The following is an 18,714-nucleotide window of genomic DNA, read 5'->3' as shown; positions in this document are numbered from 1 at the left end:
AGTGCGCCTGCGCACTCTTTCGGTGCCTCTTGAGTGGGCGGGGCGTGGCCGGAACGGAAGTGCACGGTTTTGCTGTCGGCGCGCAGTGGGACGGACGGCTGGGTTCGCGGGTGGCCCCAGGTGGTCCTTCCTCTGTCCTCCTTTCCTCGGTGAGTCAAGTTCAGGCTGAGCACGTTTAGCCGTAGCTGGTGAGAGGGGAACGAATGGTGGCAAGTATTGCATTTTTGCCAGGAGTATGTCCCTGGGAACGCTGTGGTCTCCGATCCGGGCTGATTTTCCTACTGGATTCTGAGTTTGCGGGTCGCAGTCTCCTAGGTGGGCCTGCGCCCGGGTACCGTCCCGGGGTCGAGCATCCTACTTCCCAGCTCCGGAGCCACGCGGCTGGTGGGCCCCGACTGTGGGAGCCCGAGGGCCGAGCCGCCCAGGCAGGACCCCCCAGTGGGAGAGGGAAGTCGCGTTCGTCTTAGTTTCTGTGCTTCTGTTTTATTATTTTCGTTTTTTCCGCTGCGGATCGGCGTAAGCTGAATTTTTTGTTAATGAAGATAAAAGCTTTCCTAATTGCATTTTAGAAGGCAAAAATCTTCCGAGGTTGGCAGTTAAAATATATGCCGTTTCACCAAAAGCTGTAATTTTGCAACCATGTTTCTTGATCGCCACCTACCCAGAGCTGCCTGTTCTGCTTTGTATTTTTCCCAAGAGGTGCTGATGAGGATGAGGGCTGCCTATGACTTGTTAGGCATTAGCAATTAAAAGAAGAGATACTTACTGCCTTCCGGTTTATTGAAAGAGAAATTCCGTGTTGTGCATTTCCGGTAATGTTTTCCCTCCTTTTGTCATTAAATAGATACATGAAACTGTTCAGACAACTGGGAGCCAAGCGGAAAATCACCTTGATAGCCTCACCCCCCAGGGGTATGTTAGCATTTTACTGATAGCCTTCCAGAGTTTGTCTGTGTTTACACACACATTCCTCTCCCACTAGGGGGGTCCTGCCTGGGTGGCTCGGCCCTCGGGCTCCCAGAGTCGGGCTGCGTGGCTCCGGAGCTGGGAAGTAGGATCCGCTTGACCCCGGGACGGTTCCCCGGGCGCAGGACCACCTAGGAGACTGCGACCCGCAAACTCAGAATCCAGTAGGAAAATCAGACCACGTCTGACACCACAGCGTTCCCAGCGACAAACTTCTGGCAAAAATGGAATACTTGCCACCATTCATTCACAGACTTTTTTTTTTTTTTAATTTCAAGTTTCTTTTTATTTTATTTTATTTTATTTTATTTATTTATTCATGAGAGACACAGAGAGAGAGAGAGGCAGAGACAAAGGGAGAGGGAGAAGCAGGCTCCATGCAGGGAACCCGACGTGGGACTTGATCCCAGGACTCCAGAATCACACCCTGGGCTAATGGCGGTGCTAAACCGCAGAGCCACCGGGGCTGCCCTCACAGACATTTTTTTTTTTTAATGTTAAAGCGATCATACTTCTCATGATGCATTTTTTTCCTTCTTTTGCACCTGTACAAGAAAAGTTATTGTACATTAGGAGACAGTATAGTTATTTCAAGATCCAAGAGTTTTGTGCCTTATTGACAATAACCTTTTTTATTAAAAGTTAGAATTTTTGACTGTCACCTTTTTTTTTTTTTTAAGATTTTATTTATTTATTCATGAGAGAGAGGCAGAGACATAGACAGGGAGAAGCAGGCTTCTTGTGGGGAACCTGATGCATGTCTCCATCCCAGGACCCTGGATCATGACCTGAGCCAAAGGCAGTCGCTCAACCACTGAGCCACCCAGGCACGGCGAGTGTTGCACCTTCTCAAGTCTGTAAATTAAACTAAATTCAGTGAAAACTGATTGAGTGCCTAGTACAGGACAGGTATATGCTTTAGGTATATGCTTGGGATACATCTGAATAGATGGGGCAGACCAAAAACAGAATTTAAAAATCATTGTCCTTGCAGAATGAACATGTTACTGGGTGGAGACAGTAAACAAAAACCTAACAAACTGTTAAGTGCTATGGAAAGAAAATCAGGTGGTGTAAGAAGGAGTCTTGACAATTTTGGGGTGGGTCAAACTGTTAAGTAATGGAATAAGGATAGACCCTACTGAGAAAAGATTTGAGCCAAAAATTGAAAGAGGTAAGAGAAATTAACTTTGTGAATATCAAGAGCATTCCAGGAGAAAGAACTGCCAGTCCAAAGGAGTGCCTGGCAACTTCTAGGGCCTGGAAGGGGACCAGTATGTGTATTAAGAGTGATTGGAGGTGAGGTCCTAGAAGTGGAGGCTGAGGACTGGCTGTCGCTCCAATGCATTAGAGCTTTTTGTTATTTTAATCAATAAACTTTTTTGGAATAATATAGATTTTATAGAAAAGTTGTGAAGCTAGTACAGAGTTCCTATATATACCCCACACCTGATTTCCCCTTTTATTAACATCTTACATTAGTATGGTACATATGTTATAATTGATGAACCAATATTGATACATTGTTAACTAACATAATTCATTTGAATTTCTTAGTATTTACTAAATGTCCTTTTACTCTTTCAGAATCCCATTTAGCCATCATGTCTCCTTAGGCTTCTCTTGACTATGGCAGTTTCTCACTTTCCCTGTTTTTGGTGACCTTGACAGTTTAAAGGCACTCAATTATTTGAAGAGATACTGGTCAGATATTTTCCACAATGTCCATCAAATGGAGTTTGATGTTTTCCTCTCAGCCTGGTGTTCGGGGTTTGGGGGAAGAACACAGACACGAAGTGCCATTCCCATTCCATCATATCAAGGGTGCATGCTATCAACTTGACTTTTATCTCAGTTGATATAAACCATAATCATCTGGCTGACACAGTGTGAGGTTTCTCTAGTACACAGTTATTTTTTTCTCCTTTCTATGCTTTTCTCTGGGAGCAAGTTATTAAGCATAGCCCATACTTAAGAGATGAATGGTTTTAGGGACACCTAGGTGGCTCAGCAATTGAGCGTCTGCCTTTGGCCAAGGGCGTGATCCCCGAGTCCCCACATCGAGTCCCACATCGGGCTCCTTGCATAGAGCCTGCTTCTCCCTCTGCCTAGGTCTCTGCCTTTCTCTCTCTCTTTCTCTCTCTCAGCTTCTCATGAATAAATAAAATCTTAAAGAGAGAGAAAGAGATGAATGGTTTTGCTCCACCTCTTTGAGAGGGAATTATCTGCCTAAGTTATTTGGAATTCTTGTGTAAGAGCGGTTTGTTTCTTCTCTACCATTAATTTACTTCTTCATTTATTTATATGACTATGTAATCATGATTTTATGGTTTGGACTATAAGCCAATACTTTATTACTTACTTTGTTGCTTATATTGGTCTAGCCTTAGCCATTAGGAGCTCTTTGACATGGTCCTATGTCCCTTTGACATTCTCCCATCATTTTGACTTTTGAGTAGTTTCTTTCAAGTGTTACAAGATGCTCCAAGCTCATCTTTGTATATTCCCCGCTGTAGCCCTACAATCAGCCATTTCTCCACAGAGGCCTGGTTTCTTTTATTAGAGAATACTAAGATCAGGTGTTGGGTGTACTCATTGCTATTGGGACGCCATTGGTTTTTGCTCTTGTTAGCTAACAGAGCTAACCCACGTATACATGCGTGTCTGTGATTATTTTCTACATCCATCAGTCTCTCTATTTAGCTAACCATGAACTTGAACTCGAATCCTGTGCCATTGGATCACATGGGTTATTCTTGCTTTCTCCTCTTGGCTTGTATGTTACTTCTTACTCCAGCAGTTGGAGGTTTTGAGAAGAGTTGACATGATCAGATTTAGGATTTTATTTTATTTATTTTTTTTAATTTTTATTTATTTATGATAGTCACACACAGAGAGAGAGAGAGAGGCAGAGACACAGGCAGAGGGAGAAGCAGGCTCCATGCACCGGGAGCCCGATGTGGGATTCGATCCCGGGTCTCCAGGATTGCGCCCTGGGCCAAAGGCAGGCGCCAAACCGCTGCGCCACCCAGGGATCCCAGATTTAGGATTTTAATGAGATGATTGCTGTCATGGAAAAGAGACTTTAGGGAAGTTGGAATGGAAGCCAGAAGGCCATGAGGAGGCTTTTGTTGAAATTTAAGTGGTAAGAAAAAGACTAACAAAGTGTGAGGCCAAATGAGTTGTGTTAGTCTATTATGTTTAACTTGAAGAAATATGGTAAAGAAAATACTTTATCATTACCTATTTGATTGGAGGCCAGAGGATTAAATAAGCGTCTCTTCTAAGGAAGCCTTGATACAAAATGTATTTAAACAACCAGCCAAGCAATGGCTGATGGTTTGACTAGATGTTGATTTGAACTAGAAGTTGTTAAATTGTATGGTAATGTTTGAAGTCTGAATGAGAGTTGTGAAATTTTGATGTACTTCTGAATTCTGAGTTGAGCAGACCATAGATCTAATCCATTAATTGATTCAGACATTCATAAACACTGGTTGCCTACTATTCATCAGATACTGTGCTAGATGCTGAGAGTAAAAACTGAACAAGACAAAATTCTGGCTTTCATGGCACTAAGGATTTAGTAGTTAACTCTTCTAAAACTGATACGTAGTTAATTTTGAGAGAGTGGTTCAGTTGCTGAAAATTTTTCTAAAGTCTGGCCCTTTTAATGAAACATCCTCCTTTGATTCCGACAACTTCATCACTTTGTCCATATCACAGAAAAGGCTTGAAGAGCTTGAGTGAGCCAGAATCTGGTGGATTCACTGAAATACAGCATTATATCCTATTTTGGTGCATTAGGATATTCTTATTACAGCTTTGTGATAATTTAATAATTTTATCATAGTATAAGTACCATTTATTGAGGGCTTCCTATGTGCTAAATAGTGTCTTAGGTGTTTTCAAAATAACTCATTTGCAAGATAGATATTATTTTCATTCTTTTGGGAAAAAACTGAAGCACACAAATTAAGTGACCTACCCAAAATAAACATGTAGTTCATAAACCTAATCTTTCTGTTTTCAGTATACATCAGTATAGTAGGTTGTAGTTGTGCGACTCAAAAAACATAATTTTTTTACATCCTAGAAGCAATGCATATTTGTTAAGAATAGTTTAAAAATACAAACATGCAAAAAAAAGAAAGTTACAGCTTACTTTTTAATACAAAGGTGTTATGATTTAGTGAGAATACGCTGGATTGGGAATTAGGAGAATTGGGTTCCAGACTATATTCCTTGGATGCCCTTGGGTAAATGATTGAATTTTCATTCTCCACATACATGAGATAAGAAGGTTGTTAAATCTAGTTCAAGGGGTCTGGATTTCTTCAGTCCTTCTAGCCCTTTCATTTTTTGTGATTCTATAACAAAACATTCTTTGTGCTCATTGTTGAAGAAAAAATTTTAAACAATAGTAACCTCCTTTGCCCATTTTTGTTGAGTCAACCTAGCTTCTAACTCATTTGGCAAAAATGAGTTGTGGTTAATATATGATTACTACCTATGGTTTTGTTGAACTCCAAATAAGACATTTATTATTTACTGTATTAAAATAATAAGATTTTACTGTTAAACTATAAGTTTTATAATTAACTTGTTTAGTTTTTTAATAGTACAGAAGTGGGCACCTGTCCATTTCCAAGACACATTTGACCCACAGATCTATTTCTGCTTGTCATAGCCCCTGAAGAGAAAGGTCAGCACAATCATGGCAGGGATTTTGCGCTCAATAGTTCGGAGGCCCCCAGGCCGACTCCAAGTAAGTGTTTCTTTTCAAATATTATCTTATTTTAATTCCTTAATAACTATTTTTTTCTCTTGTGATTAACAAAACAAACAGGCAAGTTAAACTGCATAAGTTTTTTTTTGTGTATTAAGTTTTTATTTAATGTTAAGAGCCAACTTTTTTTTTATGATTTATCTGCTCTTTTATCATTAAAGATTTGAAATAACAAAAGATCTTTTCCCAGAGAACATGCTAGTAAAAATGGCCAGTGTTGATTCCCCTTAATTTTTTAAAGTTTTAAGGTTTTTTTGTCTTTAATTCTGAAAAAAAGTATATTTTCAATTATAGAAAAATAGAACACTATGAAAGAGCAGAAAGAAGAAAAGCATTCTCCCAGAGACCATTAATGCCTGTATTTTCATATATTTCCTTCTAGTCTTTCTTACACAAATTGCAGCAGCTCAGCCTAATCTGTTCAGAGGGGCAGAGTCTAGATACAGACCTCCTGCTGGCTATGGATGCTTTACATGCATTACCTTAACCTTAGATTAATTCTGTTGGTCAGTATTATTTCCTTTTTCTGTAGCAGACTGAGAGCAAGGGGACTGAAAGATTATAGAAAGGGAACAAGAGATAGGAACAAAGAGTGATGGCATTGTAGGGACTAGAAAGAAAACCAGAAACTCATTTCCTTTTACATTGTATTGTTGAAGGTGATTTATTGCACATTGTGTAGAGCAGGGGTTGGCAAACAACATCTGCAGGTCAGATTCAGTCTGCCACCTGTTTTCTTGTAAACCAAGTTTCATCGGAATGTAGCCACCCCCCCATCCTTGTTGTTCGGGGGCCCCTTTTGCCCTACCAAGGCAGAGTTGAAAGTCAGCAATGGAAACTGGACAGCCCAAAGCTGGAAATATTTCCTGTCTGGCCCTATACAGAAAAATATTCCAAACTCCTGTTCAAGAAGTCTGTATTTCATTCATATGTTGAGTTTAAGAAACAAGACAGATGAACATAGGGGCAAAAAGAAAAAGAGAGGGCAAACCAGAAAACAGACTCTATAGAGAACAAACTATGGGTTGCTGCCAGGGGAAAAACATGGGCTAAATGGGTGATGGGGATTAAGGAGGGCACTTGTGATGAGCACCAACTGTTGTGTGTTAAGTGGTGAATTCACTAAATTCCACATCTGAAACTAATATTGCACTGTATGTAAAGAAACTGGAATTTAAATAAAAACATGGAAAAGTATGTATTTACATGCTTTTTGCTTTCTAATGTGACTTTTGTCACCTACAAATTGATGGGTATGGATTTCTGCATTAACCAGAGTTCTTAAGAAATTGTTTTATTTCATGCTTTAGACCGTGACAAAAGGTGTAGAGCCTCTTATTTGTACAGACTGGATTCGTCACAAATTTACAAAGTCAAGAATTCCGGATAAAGTAAGAAGGGTTTGGGGTGGTTTTTTAGTATTACTATTTTTTTAAGCATGCGATGGTTTAAAAGGTACCTACTTTTGTAATATTGAAAACTTTTATGTTAAATTATTTCTGGATGTTGGCGGTAGAATTTATCTAAATAATGACTTTTTAAAAAAAATGTGCCAATAATGACTTTTTTTTAAAAAATGTGCCACTGGCCTTTGTAGTAGTAGGTTTTTATCATCTTAGAATTTGTTTATTCCTGCTTGGGTTTTTTTGCCTTAATACTTTGTGTTTTCAATCACTATTGTCCTCAGAAAACAATGAGCCTTCTTCCTGCTCAGACACTGTCATTGTAGCTCTGTGTTCACTTTCTGTATTGACTATTGCAACTTGGAATCTTTGATTTTTCCTGCTAGATTTATGTGTACATATCATTCTTTCAGAAAACACTAGCTAAGCATTCTATTGATTTTGTTTCATTTTTTTAAATGACTTTATTTCTTAGAGTAGTTTCTTAGAGCAGCTTTTATCTCTTAGAAAAACTGAACAGAAAGTACAGAGAGTTCCTGTTTACTTCCTCCCCCAACATATATAGTTTACCCTATAATTAATGTTTTAATTGTTAACATAATTAACATTCTAATACATTTATTAGAATTTATGGACCAGTATTAACAGATTGTTTTTTTAACAGATTATTATTAACCAAAATTCTTAGATTGTGTCAGAGTTTACTGTCAGTGCTATACATTTTATGACTTTTGACAAATACACAGTATCCTGTGTTATTAGGGTATCATACAAATAGTTTCACTGCCCTAAAAATCCTCTGTGCTTCACCTGTTCATCCCTCCCTCTCATCTCTCAACTTCTAGCAACTACTGACATTTTTAATGACTGTCTTTATAGTTTTGCCTTTCCCAGAATATCATATAGTTGGAATCCTACAGTATGTAGCTCTTTCACATTGGCTATGTTTACATAGCAGTATGCCATGTGATGTCTTAATGTCTTACCACCATGATTGATAGCTTTTTATGTATTTGTTAACTATATGTAATCAAAAGAATGATAAATCATGAGTTAACTAAAAAAAGCTGGATAGAATTAAGGAAAAACATGAATTAGATCAAGTTCTTTTCCATTAAAGTAACTGGAGACTCAGAAATCAAACAAGGTTATAGAAATAATGAAAACTATATTTTTATAACCTGAGTTTTATGCCTGTGCAACTCATTTCTTTTTACTACAAATAACATTTGGTTGTATGGATATACCATAGTTTGTTTAGCCATTCACCTACTGAAGGACATCTTAATTGCTTCCAATTTTTGGCAGTAGTGAATAAAGCTGCTGTAAACATTTGCATGTGGGTTTTTGTGTGGGCATAAGTTTTTAACTCATTTGAGGTAAATACCTAAGAATGTAATTATGCAGTTGATGGTATATATGGAAAAGACATTTAGTTTTTAAAGCTTGGGTTTTTTTTGTGTGTTTTTTCCCCCTAATTTTTTGTGCTGCAGCAAAATATATGTAAAATGTACTTTCTTAACCATTGTAAGTATATGTTTCAGTGGTATTTTTTTTTAATTTATTTTTTATTGGTGTTCAATTTACTAACATACAGAATAACCCCCAGTGCCCGTCACCCATTCACTCCCACCCCCCGCCCTCCTCCCCTTCTACCACCCTTAGTTCGTTTCCCAGAGTTAGCAGTCTTTACGTTCTGTCTCCCTTTCTGATATTTCCCACACATTTCTTCCCCCTTCCCTTATATTCCCTTTCACTATTATTTATATTCCCCAAATGAATGAGAACATATAATGTTTGTCCTTCTCCGACTGGCTTACTTCACTCAGCATAACACCCTCCAGTTCCATCCACGTTGAAGCAAATGGTGGGTATTTGTCATTTCTAATAGCTGAGTAATATTCCATTGTATACATAAACCACATCTTCTTTATCCATTCATCTTTCGTTGGACACCGAGGCTCCTTCCACACTTTGGCTATCGTGGCCATTGCTGCTATAAACATCGGGGTGCAGGTGTCCCGGCGTTTCATTGCATCTGTATCTTTGGGGTAAATCCCCAACAATGCAATTGCTGGGTCGTAGGGCAGGTATATTTTTAACTGTTTGAGGAACCTCCACACAGTTTTCCAGAGTGGCTGCACCAGTTCACATTCCCACCAACAGTGTAATGAGGGTTCCCTTTTCTCCGCATCCTCTCCAACATTTGTTGTTTCCTGCCTTGTTAATTTTCCCCATTCTCACTGGTGTGAGGTGGTATCTCATTGTAGTTTTCATTTGTATTTCCCTGATGGCAAGTGATGCAGAGCATTTTCTCATATGCATGTTGGCCATGTCTATGTCTTCCTCTGTGAGATTTCTGTTCATGTCTTTTGCCCATTTCATGATTGGATTGTTTGTTTCTTTGGTGTTGAGTTTAATAAGTTCTTTATAGAGCTTGGAAACTAGCCCTTTATCTGATATGTCATTTGCAAATATCTTCTCCCATTCTGTAGGTTGTCTTTGAGTTTTGTTGACTGTATCCTTTGCTGTGCAAAAGCTTCTTATCTTGATGAAGTCCCAATAGTTCATTTTTGCTTTTGTTTCTTTTGCCTTCGTGGATATATCTTGCAAGAAGTTACTATGGCCGAGTTCAAAAAGGGTGTTGCCTGTGTTCTTCTCTAGGATTTTGATGGAATCTTGCCTCACATTTAGATCTTTCATCCATTTTGAGTTTATCTTTGTGTATGGTGAAAGAGAGTGGTCTAGTTTCATTCTTCTGCATGTGGATGTCCAATTTTCCCAGCACCATTTATTGAAGAGACTGTCTTTCTTCCAATGCATAGTCTTTCCTCCTTTATCGAATATTAGTTGCCCATAAAGTTCAGGGTCCACTTCTGGATTCTCTATTGTGTTCCATTGATCTATGTGTCTGTTTTTGTGCCAGTACCACACTGTCTTGATGACCACAGCTTTGTAGTACAACCTGAAATCTGGCATTGTGATGCCCCCAGATATGGTTTTCTTTTTTAAAATTCCCCTGGCTATTCGGGGTCTTTTCTGATTCCACACAAATCTTAAAATAATTTGTTCTAACTCTCTGAAGAAAGTCCATAGTATTTTGATAGGGATTGCATTAAACGTGTATATTGCCCTGGGTAACATTGACATTTTCACAATATTAATTCTGCCAATCCATGAGCATGGAATATTTTTCCATCTCTTTGTGTCTTCCTCAATTTCTTTCAGAAGTGTTCTATAGTTTTGAGGGTATAGATCCTTTACATCTTTGGTTAGGTTTATTCCTAGGTATCTTATGCTTTTGGGTGCAATTGTAAATGGGATTGACTCCTTAATTTCTCTTTCTTCAGTCTCATTGTTAGTGTATAGAAATGCCACTGACTTCTGGGCATTGATTTTGTATCCTGCCACGCTACCGAATTGCTGTATGAGTTCTAGCAATCTTGGGGTGGAGACTTTTGGGTTTTCTATGTAGAGTATCATGTCATCGGCGAAGAGGGAGAGTTTGACTTCTTCTTTGCCAATTTGAATGCCTTTAATGTCTTTTTGTTGTCTGATTGCTGAGGCTAGGACTTCCAGTACTATGTTGAACAGCAGTGGTGAGAGTGGACATCCCTGTCTTGTTCCTGATCTTAGGGGAAAGGCTCCCAGTGCTTCCCCATTGAGAATGATATTTGCTGTGGGCTTTTCATAGATGGCTTTTAAGATGTCGAGGAATGTTCCCTCTATCCCTACACTCTGAAGAGTTTTGATCAGGAATGGATGCTGTATTTTGTCAAATGCTTTCTCTGCATCTAATGAGAGGATCATATGGTTCTTGGTTTTTCTCTTGCTGATATGATGAATCACATTGATTGTTTTACGGGTGTTGAACCAGCCTTGTGTCCCAGGGATAAATCCTACTTGGTCATGGTGAATAATTTTCTTAATGTACTGTTGGATCCTATTGGCCAGTATCTTGTTGAGAATTTTTGCATCCATGTTCATCAGGGATATTGGTCTGTAATTCTCCTTTTTGGTGGGGTCTTTGTCTGGTTTTGGAATTAAGGTGATGCTGGCCTCATAGAACGAATTTGGAAGTACTCCATCTCTTTCTATCTTTCCAAACAGCTTTAGGAGAATAGGTATGGTTTCTTCTTTAAACGTTTGATAAAATTCCCCTGGGAAGCCATCTGGCCCTGGACATCTGTCTTGGGGGGTTTTTGATGACTGCTTCAATTTCCTCCCTGGTTATTGGCCTGTTCAGGTTTTCTATTTCTTCCTGTTCCAGTTTTGGTAGTTTGTGGCTTTCCAGGAATGCGTCCATTTCTTCTAGATTGCCTAATTTATTGGCGTATAGCTGTTCATAATATGTTTTTAAAATCGTTTGTATTTCCTTGGTGTTGGTAGTGATCTCTCCTTTCTCATTCATGATTTTATTAATTTGAGTCTTCTCTCTCTTCTTTTTAATAAGGCTGGCTAATGGTTTATCTATCTTGTTAATTCTTTCAAAGAACCAACTCCTGGTTTTGTTGATCTGTTCCACAGTTCTTCTGGTCTCGATTTCGTTGAGTTCTGCTCGAATATTTATTAACTCCCTTCTTCTCTTGGGTGTAGGATCTATTTGCTGTTTTTTCTCTAGCTCCTTTATGTGTAAGGTTAGCTTTTGTATTTGAGTTCTCTCCAGTTTTTGAATGGATGCTTGTATTGCGATGTATTTCCCCCTTAGGACTGCTTTTGCTGCATCCCAAAGATTTTGAACGGTTGTATCTTCATTCTCATTAGTTTCCATGAATCTTTTTAATTCTTCCTTAATTTCCTGGTTGACCCTTTTATCTTTTAGCAGGATGGTCCTTAACCTCCACGTGTTTGAGGTCCTTCCAAACTTCTTGTTGTGATTTAGTTTTAATTTCAAGGCATTATGGTCTGAGAATATGCAGGGGACAATCCCAATCTTTGGTATCGGTTCAGACCCGATTTGTGACCCAATATGTGGTCTATTCTGGAGAAAGTTCCATGTGCACTTGAGAAGAATGTGTATTCAGTTGAGTTTGGATGTAAAGTTCTGTAGATATCTGTGAAATCCATCTGGTCCAGTGTATCATTTAAAGCTCTAGTTTCTTTGGAGATGTTGTGCTTAGAAGACCTATCGAGTATAGAAAGAGCTAGATTGAAGTCACCAAGTATAAGTGTATTATTATCTAAGTATTTCTTCACTTTGGTTAATAATTGATTTCTATATTTGGCAGCTCCCACATTCGGGGCATATATATTGAGGATTGTTAAGTCCTCTTGTTGGATAGATCCTTTAAGTATGAGATAGTGTCCCTCTTCATCTCTCACTACAGTCTTTGGGGTAAATTTTAGTTTATCTGATATAAGGATGGCTACCCCTGCTTTCTTTTGAGGACCATTCGAATGGTAAATGGTTCTCCAACCTTTTATTTTCAGGCTGTAGGTGTCCTTCTGTCTAAAATGAGTCTCTTGTAGACAGCAAATAGATGCGTCCTGCTTTTTTATCCAGTCTGAAACCCTGCGCCTTTTGATGGGGTCATTAAGCCCGTTCACATTCAGAGTTACTATTGAGAGATATGAGTTTAGTGTCGTCATGATATCTATTCAGTCCTTGTTTTTGTGGACTGTTCCACTGAACTTCTTCTTAAAGGGGAATTTTAAGAGTCCCCCTTAAAATTTCTTGCAGAGCTGGTTTGGAGGTCACATATTCTTTTAGTTGCTGCCTGTCTTGGAAGCTCTTTATCTCTCCTTCCATTTTGAATGAGAGCCTTGCTGGATAAAGTATTCTTGGTTGCATGTTCTTCTCATTTAGGACCCTGAATATATCCTGCCAGCCCTTTCTGGCCTGCCAGGTCTCTGTGGAGAGGTCTGCTGTTACCCTAATACTCCTCCCCATAAAAGTCAGGGATTTCTTATCTCTTGCTGCTTTAAGGATCTTCTCTTTATCTTTGGAATTTGCAAGCTTCACTATTAAATGTCGAGGTGTTGAACGGTTTTTATTCATTTTAGGGGGGATCTCTCTATTTCCTGGATCTGAATGCCTGTTTCCCTTCCCAGATTAGGAAAGTTTTCAGCTAGAATTTGTTCAAATACATATTCTGGCCCTCTGTCCCTTTCGGCGCCCTCGGGAACCCCAATTAAACGTAGGTTTTTCTTTCTCAGGCTGTCGTTTATTTCCCTTAATCTATCCTCATGGTCTTTTAATTGTTTGTCTCTTTTTTCCTCAGTTTCCCTCTTTGCCATCAACTTGTCTTCTATGTCACTCACTCGTTCTTCCACCTCGTTAACCCTCGTCGTTAGGACTTCTAGTTTGGATTGCATCTCATTCAATTGATTTTTAATTTCTGCCTGATTAGCTCTAAATTCTGCAGTCATGAAGTCTCTTGAGTCCTTTATACTTTTTTCTAGAGCCACCAGTAGCTGTATAATAGTGCTTCTGAATTGGCTTTCTGACATTGAATTGTAATCCAGATTTTGTAACTCTGTGGGAGAGAGGACTGTTTCTGATTCTTTCTTTTGAGGTGAGGTTTTCCTTCTAGTCATTTTGCTTAGTGCAGAGTGGCCAAAAGCAAGTTGTATTGGGAAAAAGAGAAAAAGGAGAGAAAGAAGGAAAGAAAAGAGAAAGAAAAAAAAAGGGAAGAAAAAAAATGAAAAAAAAAAAGAAAAAGAGAAAGAAAAAGAAAGGAGAAAAAAAAAGGGGGTGGGGGAAGGAAACAAATCAAAAAGCAAAACAAAACAAAACAAAACAAAACAAAAAAAAGAACCACCGGGGTGTATCTTCTGATTCTGTGTACTTTAAGTCCCTTGGCTTCTCCTGGAAGTTGTCAGTCTAGCTGGTCTTCTGGGGGAGGGGCCTGTTGTGCTGATTTTCAGGTGTTAGCAGTTGGGGGAGCTGCTGTGCCCCTGCCTGGTGCAGGGCTCAGTGGGGGTTGTTTACCCCGTGAGGCCCCTGGAGGAACAACCCTGAGGCCAGCTCTGGAGCCCTGGCTTCAGCTCCCGCAGTCTGCAGGGCCTGGAGGCTCCGGGGCGGGGCCGCTGATCTGCTCAGCTGGGGCAGGAGCGTCCTCGCTGTCCTGGACCCTCCCGGCCTCTGCCTGTCCCGGGGGAGGCCGGATCCTGGGCTGTGTCCCGGCGCCCTGTGCTCCGGAGCCTGCGCTGTTGGATTCGCGCTCCCGGGCCGCGCAACCCCCTCCGCTGAGCTGCCGCCCGAGCCCCGCTGAGCTGCCGCCCGAGCCCCTCCGAGCTGCTCCTGGAACCGCGCAGCCCCCTCCGCACGGAGCCTCTTCCTCTGCCCAATCCCCTCCGAGCTGCTCCCGGGGCCGCGCAGCCCCCTCCGCGGAGCCGCCGCCCGAGCCCCTCCGAGCTGCTCCGGGTCCCGCAGGGTCCCGCCGTGCGCGCTGCGGCCCTTAGGGAGCTCGGAGCACTCTCCTGGGCGCGCAGTTGGTCTGTTACTGTCTCAGGGAACCCGAGGGCATCCTCGCCCTCCTGGGTCCTGCTCCAACTCCCTGCGAGCCCCTTTCCGCCCGGGAAGGTCGGTGCAGCTCCTGCGTCTCCGGGACGGGGCTCTCCTGTCCTGGGGACACTTGCCCCGGCCTCAGCCCGGCTCCTCGCGGGGCCCCTCCCCCTTGGAGGCCTTTGTTTCTTTACTTCTTTTTCCCCGTCTTCCTACCTTGATAGAAGCGCGAACTCTTCTCACTGTAGCATTCCAGCTGGTCTCTCTTTAATTCTCAGGCCGAATTCATAGATTTTCAGGATGATTGGAAGGTTTTCTAGGTAATTTGGTGGAGACAGGTGATTTGGAGACCCTGCTCTTCCGCCATCTTGCTCCTCCCCCTGTTTCAGTGGTATTAAATACAGTCATATTGTCTTGCAGAGCCATCACCACCATCCATCTCCAGAATTCATCATCTTACAATACTGAAACGCTGTTCTCATTAAATAATAGCTACCCATTCCCTCCTTCCCCCAGCCCCTGGCAACCACCATTCTCCATTGATTTAACTTTTCTTTTTTAAGATTTTATTTATTTACTTGAGAGAGAGTACAAGCTAGAGAGAGAACATGAGTCAGGGGAAGAGGCAGAGGGAGAAGCAAGCTCCCTACTGAGCAAGGAGCCAGACTCCGGACTCAATCCCAGGACTCTGGGATCATGTCCTGAACCAAAGGCAGATGCTTAACCAACTGAGGCACCCAGGTGCCCCGATCTTTTTCTTAAAGATCAAATAATATTGATCTGTTGACTGTTACTTTGACTGTTTCAACACCCTTAATATGCTTGATGTTCTCTTATCAGAAACCTCTTTGTTTTTCAGGTATGGCCTTTCAGCTGCTATCCTTCCCATAATTGTATTGTCTTAAATCTTTTCCTGTTTCTTAGTCTGTAAAGTTCTGGAATAAAAGCATAGATACAAATATTACCATTCCTTTAAAATGTGCAAAGCAGTGATTTTGATTGCCATCTGTAGCAAATGTGAAAACTCAAACTTCATGGAAATGACTTTTTTTTTTTTAAGATTTTATTTATTTATTCATAGAGACAGACAGAGAGAGAGAGAGAGAGAGAGGCAGAGACACAAGCAGAGGGAGAAGCAGGCATCATACAGAGAGCCTGACATGGGACTCGATCCCGGGTCTTCAGGATCACGCCTTGGGCTGCAGGCAGCGCTAAACCGCTGCGCCACCAGGGCTGCCCTGGAAATGACTCTTGAGATGTGTACCTCTAGTACTTGCCTGTATTCTGAATCTATTCCTATATTCTCAAATGATCCCTAGACCCGTTCTTTGATAACTCAGGTATTTCAGGTTAAACCTATCTAAAATGAAACTTATCTTCTTACTTTATCTCTAAACAACCAAACAAAAGAGGATACTTGGCCTATCTTAGTTATGCCAATTAATGCTACCATCCTCTGCCTGATTTCCCAGACCAGAGACCCCTGAGTCCATCTCAGCCCCTCCTATTCCTTCATCTAGTACAAACCCATCTATAATTTTATTGCTCAGAGTCCCCAGATGAGTCCCTTTTCTGTTGGAGCTGCTGTAGTTCAGGCTTCTAAACCACGGCTACAAGTGCTTCTTAGTACCAGACTCCCACTCCCACCCCATTTTATCCTCTTCTGAGTATATTCTTTCTGAGTCTCTCAAAACTTTAGTCATGTTTTCTTTAAATCTGTAATCTTAAGTAGCTTCTGAAAATCTCTGCCAGGCTCAGCACAATTGAATAGTTTAACCTCATCCCCTACATTGCTTTTCATGGTTTTTTCCTACTCCAGCTACACAGAATCACTTAGTTTTCCCAAATATTTGATGCTTTTTACACTGTTTCTTGATCACTGGTTCTTTGTATCTTCTTTTCTTTGGTGTGGCTGCCCCGTTCTCTGTCTGCCACCATTCTTCTCACCCTGCATCTCTTCAAAACCCCTAGAAAATACAAAGGAACAAAAAGAACTGAAATGCACTCTTAATCTTACCTACCTGGAGACTGTCAACACCCTACCCTCCACATCCTATTTTGTTGTAGGTTCCTAAAGATGTGAATCATCTCATGTATAATGCTTCTCTTGTTGGTTTCTTCATTTAGCAATATAATGGGACTCTCTCAGTGGATAAGTTTCTACAATATTATTTTTTATGATTAAATTATACCCTTTTTGACTAAAGTACCATATTTTGTATGTGTTTCCTTGTTCTAATTCCCCAGAGGTATGACTATTGATCTAATGTCTTTGAGACGTTTATACATACATACGTGTGTGTGTATATAACATGATTTCTTAGAATTGATATTTATGTAATATATCACATATACACACCCATGTATTTTGGTACAGATAAAACAAATACAAGATCCTACTACACATGGTTGTGTGGAATTTTTTTCTCCTCAAGAATGTATTATGACCATCCTTCAAATTAGTAGCTGCTAAAATAGTATACCCTTTTGTTTTAATGGCAGCATTGTATCCCGTGGGATACATCATAATTTATTTAGTTGTATCATATTTTATTTGGATTTGTTATCATTAGTTTGTTCGTTTTATTTAGAATGTATGCATTGTAATTCTTTTAGTTATTCCATGAGGAACATGGATGTGGCCTTTAGTTTTTCAGTATTACAAATAGTGTTACCATGTACATTCTTATTCAGTACATTTTATGCTCTTAGGGAAGTTTTTCTTGGGATAGCTAACTCGAACATTTTGATTCTTAGAGAATCAGTTCAAATGGCAGCTCTGTGGAGCTGCTTCTAATCCTTCATAGGCAGTCATTTATTTGTCTGTACTCTTCAAGTACTCTGTACTTATTTTCTTATGATACTCGTGTTATTTTCATTTTACGCTAATTTTTGTTCCCCTGCTTGAATGGAGGGGAGGGATACAGCCACACCCAGCTTACATAGTGCTAATATATTGTCCTGGCATTTGAAGTCTTTAGTGTCCTCTGGTTGCTCCTGCTTCACTCTTAAATAAAACAATCTGTTGCCTATGTGATATGTTTTTCAGAGTACAGAATTTTTCAGAGTAAGAATTTTCTAAATTCTTAGAGTTTGTCTAAATAATCAGACTGGTATAAATAAATGTTCAATTTGAGGATGAGGATCACAGAAAGATTTGAGATGAGATCATTATGTAGTTGTTTGGGTTTTTGTTTGGTTGGGTTTTTTGGTTTTTGTTTTTTTTTTTTTTTTTTTTAAGAAAAAAGATGCAGAAACTGTGTAAGTTGAAAATTTACTGTTTATAATTTTTCTTTCTTAGGTATTTCAACCTTCACCTGCAGATCATGAAAAATATGGTGGGGATCCACAGCACCCTCATAAACTGCATATTGTTACCAGAATAAAAAGTACAAAGAGACGTCCATATTGGGAAAAAGATATAATAAAGATGCTTGGATTAGAAAAAGTATGCAACTATTTAAGTCCTCTTAAGTGTTGCCTAAATTTGCTTTAAATTTTATAATTTTTAAACTTAAAGGTATATTTTTATTATTTCTTTTGTTTAAATGTATTATTAAAAAAAATAAATAAATGTATTATTAAAAAAAATAAAAAAATAAATATTATTTAAGTGTAATTTATTTGAAACTTTGATTTAGACAGAATAAGTCTTCATCTTAACATTTTGCAGACAACATGGGATCATCTGCTTTGAAACTGATCCATTACATTTTTTTCCTTTCTTTATAGGCACATACTCCTCAAGTTCACAAGAATATCCCTTCAGTGAATGCAAAACTGAAAGTGGTTAAGCATTTGATAAGGTTTGTTGTTCATTACTTCAGCTATTTTTAACAGTTTGTTGCCTAGTATGATTCTAAAAGCATATTCTTATGTCATAGGATCAAGCCCCTGAAGCTGCCACAGGGACTTCCAACAGAGGAGGACATGTCTAACACGTGCCTCAAGAGCACTGGGGAATTAATAGTGCGGTGGCATCTAAACCCTGTAGATCAGGAAGCTGTTAAGTCCTAATTGCAGAGCAATTTCATATTAAAAAATATAAATAATTTAAAGGTAGTGAGAAAGTGTTCTCATTAAAATATATTTTAAATAGTTGTCATTTT

General features: G+C 39.7%; 1 protein-coding gene across 4 annotated transcripts; it reads left to right on the top strand.

The window, feature by feature from the left end:
* The first annotated feature begins 6 nt into the window (after window positions 1–6).
* MRPL30 (mitochondrial ribosomal protein L30) lies at window positions 7–18,714 on the top strand. 4 transcript variants are annotated; one of them, XM_038551046.1, is made up of 7 exons: window positions 29–149; window positions 1,739–1,875; window positions 5,657–5,734; window positions 7,066–7,146; window positions 17,907–18,053; window positions 18,338–18,411; window positions 18,490–18,714. In XM_038551046.1, exons 3-7 carry the CDS (start codon window positions 5,684–5,686, stop codon window positions 18,620–18,622), a joined length of 486 nt encoding a protein of 161 aa, XP_038406974.1. In that variant the 5' UTR covers window positions 29–149; window positions 1,739–1,875; window positions 5,657–5,683; the 3' UTR covers window positions 18,623–18,714. The 4 variants fall into 4 exon arrangements, with proteins under 4 accessions (XP_038406972.1, XP_038406974.1, XP_038406973.1 ...); XM_038551045.1 differs by lacking the exon at window positions 1,739–1,875 and adding an exon at window positions 845–912 and having other exon boundaries at window positions 30–149; XM_038551044.1 differs by lacking the exon at window positions 1,739–1,875 and having other exon boundaries at window positions 7–149.

Source organism: Canis lupus, chromosome 10, assembly GCF_011100685.1.
Source record: "Canis lupus familiaris isolate Mischka breed German Shepherd chromosome 10, alternate assembly UU_Cfam_GSD_1.0, whole genome shotgun sequence".
NCBI lineage: Eukaryota > Metazoa > Chordata > Mammalia > Carnivora > Canidae > Canis > Canis lupus.
The sequence above is the reverse complement of the archived record's forward strand: the minus strand, read 5'-3'. Positions and strand labels throughout refer to the sequence as shown.

Coding starts and splice junctions, on each gene's coding strand:
- MRPL30 (XM_038551044.1), top strand. CDS start 5,684: ATGGCAGGGATTTTGCGCTCAATAGTTCGGAGGCCCCCAGGCCGACTC. Junction 18,054..18,337: donor AGATGCTTGGATTAGAAAAA/GTATGCAACTAT, acceptor CTTTCTTTATAG/GCACATACTCCTCAAGTTCA. Junction 18,412..18,489: donor GTGGTTAAGCATTTGATAAG/GTTTGTTGTTCA, acceptor CTTATGTCATAG/GATCAAGCCCCTGAAGCTGC.